An 8,721-nucleotide genomic window follows, 5' to 3' on the forward strand; every position below is an offset into this window, starting at 1 on the left:
AAAGATTTTTGTTGTTAAAATTCCCAGTTTGCACGCATCCTTTACTTCCAGTGTCTAAGGAATGACACTGAAATTTGGATCTCTTGACATAACAAGTGCCTTTTTAAAATAAAGTGTAATAATTAAAGGCTACCATTTTGTAGAACATTCTTGTATTTCACTTTTACTTGTTCCCATGTTCTAGTGAGTCCCGTGGAGGCTCTGACATAAAAGAACAAAGTAAATATGAGATTATTAAAATGCAAAAATTCATTCTGTAGAAAGTGATAGAAACATCTACCATGGACAGTATTTACACATTAATTTGTCTGCTGCTTTTTGCCAGCCCTCTCTCCTGGCTTTAGCAGACTTTGAGGTGTTCCCTGTTGTTTTAATTAATGACTCAAATTCGGCATAACCTTCCATTAAAAGCTCTTGTTCTGCTTGGGAGAGAAACTGTGGGCGTTCTTTGTTCATGCTGAACAGCCAATAGCAGCGCTGCTGATCATTGTTTCTGCTATCGATACATTTCCCCTTTTAAACAAACGCATGAACGCACAGTTGTCTCAGATAACTCAATCCAGCCATACTAATCATAAACAACAGGTGTGTTGGAAGAACCCAATTAGCCGGATGAAATCATCTTGGATGTGTCAGAACCGGGTCAGAACCGCGGGCCCAGTCTTACTGTCACTGTTGTGGGCTGTTGCAGGGGAGCTGAGCTGTTACCTCCAGGCGGTCTGGCTGTTGGACAATGCTGTGTCTGTCCACTGGGTGGCGCCTCCTGAGTCCAGCTCACCTCCTCCCTCCTGGAGACGTCGCTAAGTCCATTTCCATGTACGCCACCCGCCTCTACAGCACTGCGGGGGGAGGAGGGGGAGGAGGAGGAGGAGGAGGGATCAAACATGGGCGAAGAGCCGGGCTGGCGGTGCTCGAGGTTCCTTCCCCCCACCTCCCCCACCCTCCTCACCCACCGCTGCCTCCTCCGCCCGCCTACCCTCTGTACCAGGGCCGCCCAGACGCACACCGAGGGCCTCCCTTTCACCACCACTACCACCCCCACCACCTGGCTCCGCCCCCTCTGCCCCCACATTACCAGCACCAGGTGGCGGTGCACACCTACGGAGGAGCAGCCCTGGCCGCCAGTGGCAGCGCCAAGAAGAAGACCTGGAACTTCATCCACGAGAAGATGAGCTACGACACCTTCTTCACCATGAAGCGTCTGATCGAGCGCTCGCGGCAGCCCGACGAGGTTCTGCGCTGGGTCACCCAGAATCCCGCCAAGATCTCCCACAACCACTACCCCGTCGCCCTGCAGAAGATCGGCCAGCTGCTGCAGGCCGCGCCCTCGCCGCGTGCCCACGGCGCCGACGGCGAGGCGCTGGAGGGCGACGGGCGGCAGATCCTGGAGCACGCCGACTTCCAGACCCTCTGCGACGCCATCGTCAGCGACTGCGCCAAGTTCGACAACTTCAGCATCGTCAACTGCCTGTACGCCGTGGCCTCGCTGGGTGAGTTCCCGCACGCCGCTCGCAGGCTCCGCCCCCTGGGCCCGACTCCTCTGCAGCTCTGTTGTCCCCCCCAGGACTGCCCAGCGACTCCAAGGTGGTGCAGGTCCTGGAGGCGGAGTCCCAGGCGCGGCTGGGCCAGTTCAACCAGAAGGACGTGTCCATGGTGTTCAGCTCCAGCATGCGGCTCCACCCGGGCAGCCAGCACCCGCTGACGGAGGCCTGCCTGGCCGGCCTGGAGAAGAACCTGGAGCGGGAGCGCCACCCGCAGACGCTCTTCCTGCTGCTGTCCTACTACAGACTCAAGTGGCGCTCGCTGCAGCCGCCGGAGCCTGCCGCAGGGGCCGCCGCCAGCGCCGGTCCCAACCCTGAGCAGCTGGTGGCCAACAGGTGAGCGTAAAAGGTGAGCCTGGTGACCTCCAACCGCTCAGGAGGCTAACCTGTGACCCGTCCCGTCAGGAAAATCCTCAGGCTGGTCAAACACACCCTGGCCAGCGTCAGCGGCGTGCGCGACCAGGAGATGGCGCTGCTGGACGAGATGCTGGCCGCCTGCGCCCGGGAGGCCAGCAACAAGAGTCTGGAGCTGATCTTCAGTTCTCACCTGTTCTACCAGAACCGCCAGGAGAGGTTCATCAGCAGCCTGGCAGGTGCGTTCCCCTGACAGCCTCACCTGAGCGTGCGTCCACCTGCCCTCCTCTAACCGCCTCCTCCCTGCAGACGAGCTCCCCAAGAAGGTGGACAGCATCACGCCCTACACCATGGCGCTCATCGCCAAGTACGTGGCCCGCCACCGGCTGAGGGAGACCCGGCTGCTCGACACCATCGCCGACTTCCTGGTCAGGAAGGCCGAGTACCTGGACAGCAAGGTGAGCACGCCCGTGGGCACCCTGCGGGTCGGGGTGGGGGCGGGGCCAGCTGTGACCAGCTGCTTCCTGTCCACAGGTGATCCAGAAGCTGGTGTTCCCCTTCAGCAGGATGAGCTACCGCCCCTCCAACGCGCAGCACTTCTTCTCCCGGCTGGAGGAGGTGGTGGAGCTGAAGGCGCTCAGCTCGCCCCTCGCCACCGTCAACATCCTCATGTCACTCTTCCAGCTGGGCCACTTCCCCGGAGCCGTGCTGCACCGCGTCTTCTCCGCCGCCTTCATCAGCAACGTCACCAGTGAGCGGCCGCGGCCCTGATCCCGCCGGCGGCCATGACGGGACGCTGGACCCGCGTGACCGTCCGGATGGTAACCTGTGCTCTCCCCGCAGGTAGCCCCTACGCCCTGATCGTCAGGAGGTACCTGTCTCTGCTCGATGCCGCCGTGGAGCTGGAGTACCGCGACTACTCAGGCCCCCGCCTGCAGGACGCCCACAAGGTGCTGATGTTTGACCACGCCCTCACCGCCGACGAGGTCAACCGCAAGTACAGGTGAGGCCCGCACACACCTGGGTCGCCTTCAGCCCGGTACCCTCCGGCTTATCATGAGGTACCCTCCGGCTTATCGTCAGGTGTCAGGCCCGCTTATCGTCAGGTATCAGGCCCGCTTATCGTCAGGTATCAGGCCCGCTTATCGTCAGGTATCAGGCCCGCTTATCGTCAGGTATCAGGCCCGCTTATCGTCAGGTACCAGGCCCGCTTATCGTCAGGTATCAGGCCCGCTTATCGTCAGGTACCGGGCCCGCTTATCGTCAGGTATCAGGCCCCCTTATCGTCAGGTGTCAGGCCCGCTTATCATCAGGTACCGGGCCCGCTTATCGTCAGGTATCAAGCCCGCTTATCGTCAGGTATCAGGCCCGCTTATCGTCAGGTATCAGGCCCGCTTATCGTCAGGTACCGGGCCCCCTTATCGTCAGGTGTCAGGCCCGCTTATCGTCAGGTATCAAGCCCGCTTATCGTCAGGTATCAGGCCCGCTTATCGTCAGGTACCAGGCCCGCTTATCGTCAGGTATCGGGCCCCCTTATCGTCAGGTACCAGGCCCGCTTATCGTCAGGTATCAGGCCCGCTTATCATCAGGTACCGGGCCCGCTTATTGTCAGGTATCAGGCCCGCTTATCATCAGGTACCCTCCGGCTTATCGTCAGGTATCAGGCCCGCTTATCATCAGGTACCGGGCCCGCTTATCGTCAGGTACCAGGCCCGCTTATCGTCAGGTATCAGGCCCGCTTATCATCAGGTACCCTCTGGCTTATCGTCAGGTATCAGGCCCGCTTATCGTCAGGTGTCAGGCCCGCTTATCATCAGGTACCGGGCCCGCTTATTGTCAGGTATCAGGCCCGCTTATCATCAGGTACCGGGCCCGCTTATCGTCAGGTACCAGGCCCGCTTATCGTCAGGTATCAGGCCCGCTTATCGTCAGGTACCAGGCCCGCTTATCGTCAGGTATCAGGCCCGCTTATCGTCAGGTACCGGGCCCGCTTATCGTCAGGTATCAAGCCCGCTTATCGTCAGGTATCAGGCCCGCTTATCGTCAGGTACCGGGCCCGCTTATCGTCAGGTATCGGGCCCGCTTATCGTCAGGTATCAGGCCCGCTTATCATCAGGTACCGGGCCCGCTTATCGTCAGGTATCGGGCCCGCTTATCGTCAGGTATCGGGCCCCCTTATCGTCAGGTGTCAGGCCCGCTTATCGTCAGGTATCGGGCCCCCTTATCGTCAGGTGTCAGGCCCGCTTATCGTCAGGTACCGGGCCCGCTTATCGTCAGGTATCGGGCCCGCTTATCGTCAGGTATCGGGCCCCCTTATCGTCAGGTACCAGGCCCGCTTATCGTCAGGTACCAGGCCCGCTTATCGTCAGGTATCAGGCCCGCTTATCATCAGGTACCGGGCCCGCTTATCGTCAGGTATCAAGCCCGCTTATCGTCAGGTATCAGGCCCGCTTATCGTCAGGTACCGGGCCCGCTTATCGTCAGGTACCCTCCGGCTTATTGTCAGGTATCAAGCCCGCTTATCGTCAGGTATCAGGCCCGCTTATCGTCAGGTATCAGGCCCGCTTATCGTCAGGTACCGGGCCCGCTTATCGTCAGGTACCGGGCCCGCTTATCGTCAGGTATCGGGCCCGGTTATCCGTCCACCTGTACAGATGGTGGTACCAATAACCCCCCCTGAGATGGCCTCGCTCCACCACTGTCTCCAGCAATGTTCTGATCCAGCTTGCTGTAAACTGGTCCTGAGGCGGGTCTCCGGTTCTGAAACCAGCACCAACCAGTGTTTGTCTTTGGTTCTGTTGGGTTTTGTGCTCAGCTATAAAGGTCTGGTGGCCGAGGCGCTGCGACAGCTGCTGGGAGAACAGAGCTACAAGCAGGACGAGGTGCTGCCCCCTGGCTACTACACAGGTACTGCAGTGAGACGCCGGTACCGACCCGGTACCGCCCAGTATTTCAGAGTTCTGCAGAACTCTCTACTCTCTGCCGTCTTCCTGTCTCTTCTGCAGACTTTGTGCTCTGGATGGACGGTTCTGGTCGGGTTCTGCCCGTCAGGTCTGGACCCGGCGTTACCGTGACGACCAAGCCAGCTGCCGGTGCCGTCGGCGCGGTGACGGCCGAGCTCCAGAACTTCTCTCCGTTCGCGGCTGTGGAGGACGGTGCCGAGCGGCCCGGCCAGGCGGCCGAAGGCGGCGCCGTGGAAGACGGGCCCTTCAGGTCGCACCACCTGTGCAGCACGGCGGGGGCCCCCGCGGCCTCCGAGGGCCCCCGGGCCGGCACCAACGGCGGGCCCCTGGCCTACGGCCCGTACTACGGTCCGGCGGCGCAATTCTACTCGGGTCTGGCCAAGGAGCACTCGGTGGAGAGCCAGGATAGCTCCACGCTCAGCAGCCCCCCCTCCGATGGCCTGGTGCCCCCCCAGGCACCCGCGGGGGCCGCCGCACCAGACTCCCTCTTCCAGTTTTCCATCGGGAAGATCTTGGAGGACGAAGGGGCCCCGGCGGCCCCCGAGGTTCTGGGGACAGACTGTGAGCTGCCGGGGTTCTACGCTGACGGGTCCGGTTCTAATAGGGGGGCCCCATCGCCACTGCTCCACCCCCCTGAAAGAGCGGATCCAGAGGGACCCCCGACAGAGCAGAGGTCGATCCGCAGGTCAGTGCCATAAATGGAGCCGTGCTGGATCCCAGCAGAACCGCCCTAAAGCCAAGTGTTCTGTGTGCAGGGTCATCATGTCCGTCAACGACAAGTGGCACTACTGTCACAACTCTGAGGTTCTGGTGGGCTCCCGGGCCATGAGGGACCGCCACCTGCAGCTGCTGGGCTACATCATCCTGCAGGTGGGTCCAGAACACCTAACGTCAGCCTTTAGAGGAGAACCGGAGCGTGTTCTGGTCTCCTCTGCATGGGTTGGAGGTTCTCCTGTGGCCACGCCAGGCTAACATCAGCTAGAGGGTTCTGTGGGGGGCCACTGGGTTCTGGATGTCAGTGTCTTTGTAGGATCTACCGGGTCAGGATCAGTGTACGGGTCGTGTGACGTGTCGTCTGTCCTCTTCCAGCTGCCGTACCACGAGCTGGAGAAGCTGAACGGGATCGACGAGGTGAAGCAGTACCTGCACAAGAAGCTGCTGGACGTCCCGCTATGACTGGGTGCTGGGGGGGAGGGGGGGGGGGTCTTCACAACTGGGTTCTGGTCGAGCCTTGAACTTTTCCACCAGGTGGACTCAGACTCCCAGCAGGCTGTGCGGCAGCCTGCAGGTGTGCTCGCCGACAGGTGAGCTGAGGGTGAATGAGTGAATGTAATCCTTTTCTGGGGGCGGGTCCATGTTCTTAAGTGCTGTAGTCATGGTAACAGTGATGCATGAGGGACTGTTTTTAAAGCATGTGCCAAAGGGTCGAGGGCAGGCGTGGTTCTTGGGGTCAAAGGTCAGATAATTTATTTGTGTATCAGGAGACGGACAGATCGTTTATATTCTATGAGCCGAGCTGTGAATAAAGGCTGAAACGACGAGTCTGTGTCTCATTTCCCACACCTGGTCACGTGATCACCTGGTCATGTGACCCACACCAGAGGACAACCCGGATGGTTGTCAGCAACGGAGCAGCGCAGGATAAACGGGAACAGATGCCGCCATTTTGTAGTTTTCTCTCTGTGCGCCTACACTGTAATGCAAGTCAAAAGAACTACACGCCCCAGAGGATCAGAGAAACGATCAGCCTCGGTGCTCAGTGACAGTGTGACGTGTCTCTACGGGTTATTATGGTCTGTTGTCCTGCAACAGGCAGGGACCGGGCAGCTGGGGCCCCAGCTGTGCTATCCTGGTTTTCTGCTCCGTAGGTTAGGGTTACTGTATGTGGATCGAGGCAATAAGAGCCTCCCTAAAACACTCCCTAAAACACAACAGATCTTTCTGTTGCTACTTGAAAGGAGACTTCAGAACCCAAAGTAGTCTAAGAATGAGATCAAATTAATTTCCTAAAGATTAATTAATAGAGCAGGAGCCATTTTACTAACCTGACCCTAGCCAGATGTATTTCGCTCCGCCTAGCTCCACTCATACATCTGGGACCTCTCTATAGGAATTGCCTTTATTGAAGGCTGGGCCTTATCAAAAATCCTTGCATATGATTGGATAAGCCACTTGTCTGTCATCTTTATCGACGTGCTATTTCAACCACTCACACCGAAGCTAACTTGTGACGCTGATGAGAGCGACGCAGGAAAAAAACAAAACTTTTTTTTTTTTTATGTGTTTGCGGCTCTAGTGGCACGAGTTTTATTGACAGTGAGCTGACAGGTAGAGGGTGGAAGACAGGCGACAAAGCGCCACGGGGCGGAGTCGATCCCGGGCCGAACACGTCGAGGACTAAAGGCCTACTAATATGGTTAGCGCTAACCGCGTCCGCCACAGGCGCTGCGTCCGCCGCGGCCGCGCCCCGGAAAACAAAACTTGCCAAATCCGGTTGGGAGAAGGGTAAAAACATTGTTTCCACCAACAAAAGCCTTCAGGGCTGTTCTCTGATATTCTTTTAATGAAACAATATTAGGTAAATTGGACAACACGGAAGAAATAGCAGCATCAATGCTAACGCTTGCTTTCTCGATGCGAGCCACCATTGTCTAAATCAGTCTCACGGTCGCTTCTCCACTACGTCACATCTATGAAACTCCAGCCCTGCATCCTGATTGGCTGGACAATAAAATTGGTTGGAGAAATCACTCTCTATGGGAGATGTCCCAGATGGATGTGAGTGAAGCTAGGCAGAGCTAGGCGGAGTGATATCAATCTGGCTAGGGTCAGGTTACCATTTTACTCCCGTCAACCTCTAATCCACACAACCAGGAAGTATGCGTCACAAACCCGGCCTCAGGACCACCAGTGGGGCGAGAAGAAGCTCGCTCCAGTAGCCTAAGCCTATAGCAGCATAACTATAGAGGTAGCTCAGGGTAACATGAGCCACTCTGACTAGAAGCTTTGTCACAAAGGAAAGTTTTAAGATTAGTCTTAAAAGTAGACGGGGTGTCTGCCTCACGGACCAAAACTGGGAGTTGGTTCCACAGGAGAGGAGCCTGATAGCTAAAGGATCTGCCTCCCATTCTACTTTTAGAGACTCTAGGAACCACCAGCAGACCTGCAGTCTGAGAGCGAAGTGCTCTGTTAGGAACATACGGGGTAATCAGAGCTCTGATATATGATGGAGCTTGATTATTAAGGGCTTTATACGTTAGAAGGAGAATTTTAAATTCTATTCTTGATTTAACAGGAAGCCAATGAAGGGAAGCTAAAACAGGAGAAATATGATCCCTCTGGTTGATTTTCATCAGAACTCTTGCTGCAGCATTTTGGATCAGCTGAAGGCTTTGAACTGCATTTTGTGGACTTCCTGATAGTAAAGAATTACAATAGTCCAGCCTTGAAGTAAAAAATGCATGGACTAGTTTTTCAGCATCACTCCTGGACAGAATGTTTCTAATTTTGGCGATATTCCGGAGGTGAAAAAAGGAAACTCTGGAAACCTGTTTAATATGGGATTTAAATGACATGTCTTGGTCAAAAATAACACCAACATTTTTAACTTTATTACCAGAGGCCAGGTTAATGCCATCCAGATTAAGTTATTGGTTAAGAAGTTTATTTTTTGAGGACTCTGGTCCAAAGATTACAACTTCTGTCTCGTCAGAATTTAAATGCAGGTAATTTAAAGTCATCCAGCTTTTGATGTCATCAAGACATGACTGCAGTCGAAGTAACTGATTGGAATCATCAGGATTTATGGATAAATATAGCTGAGTATCATCAGCATAACAGTGGAAATTAATCCCATGCTGTCT

The 8,721-nt window shown here is 56.1% G+C and overlaps 2 protein-coding genes across 4 annotated transcripts in view; both read left to right on the plus strand.

The window, feature by feature from the left end:
• fastk (Fas-activated serine/threonine kinase) overlaps nucleotides 1–6,399 on the plus strand; it is a 12,364-nt gene extending 5,965 nt beyond the window's left edge. Inside the window, exons 2-11 of the mRNA XM_036132933.1 lie at nucleotides 692–1,490; nucleotides 1,565–1,877; nucleotides 1,947–2,134; nucleotides 2,205–2,353; nucleotides 2,430–2,646; nucleotides 2,739–2,898; nucleotides 4,711–4,802; nucleotides 4,901–5,543; nucleotides 5,614–5,728; nucleotides 5,948–6,399. Coding sequence (XP_035988826.1) covers nucleotides 734–1,490; nucleotides 1,565–1,877; nucleotides 1,947–2,134; nucleotides 2,205–2,353; nucleotides 2,430–2,646; nucleotides 2,739–2,898; nucleotides 4,711–4,802; nucleotides 4,901–5,543; nucleotides 5,614–5,728; nucleotides 5,948–6,034 — 2,721 coding nt within the window. The 5' untranslated portion in view covers nucleotides 692–733 and the 3' untranslated portion in view covers nucleotides 6,035–6,399. The remainder of the gene's footprint in view (nucleotides 1–691; nucleotides 1,491–1,564; nucleotides 1,878–1,946; nucleotides 2,135–2,204; nucleotides 2,354–2,429; nucleotides 2,647–2,738; nucleotides 2,899–4,710; nucleotides 4,803–4,900; nucleotides 5,544–5,613; nucleotides 5,729–5,947) is intronic.
• LOC118561104 lies at nucleotides 2,945–4,704 on the plus strand. 3 transcript variants are annotated; one of them, XM_036132980.1, is made up of 5 exons: nucleotides 2,945–3,162; nucleotides 3,370–3,484; nucleotides 3,531–3,644; nucleotides 3,736–4,379; nucleotides 4,471–4,704. In XM_036132980.1, exons 1-5 carry the CDS (start codon nucleotides 2,952–2,954, stop codon nucleotides 4,563–4,565), a joined length of 1,179 nt encoding a protein of 392 aa, XP_035988873.1. In that variant the 5' UTR covers nucleotides 2,945–2,951; the 3' UTR covers nucleotides 4,566–4,704. The 3 variants fall into 3 exon arrangements, 2 of the variants coding, with proteins under 2 accessions (XP_035988873.1, XP_035988874.1); XM_036132981.1 differs by having other exon boundaries at nucleotides 3,736–4,356; nucleotides 4,448–4,704; XR_004929763.1 differs by lacking the exon at nucleotides 2,945–3,162 and having other exon boundaries at nucleotides 3,324–3,392; nucleotides 3,508–3,644; nucleotides 3,736–4,704.
• Nucleotides 6,400–8,721: the final 2,322 nt, after the last annotated feature.

The sequence above is a fragment of the Fundulus heteroclitus genome, unplaced genomic scaffold, assembly GCF_011125445.2.
Source record: "Fundulus heteroclitus isolate FHET01 unplaced genomic scaffold, MU-UCD_Fhet_4.1 scaffold_56, whole genome shotgun sequence".
In the NCBI taxonomy this organism is placed as follows: Eukaryota; Metazoa; Chordata; class Actinopteri; order Cyprinodontiformes; family Fundulidae; genus Fundulus; species Fundulus heteroclitus.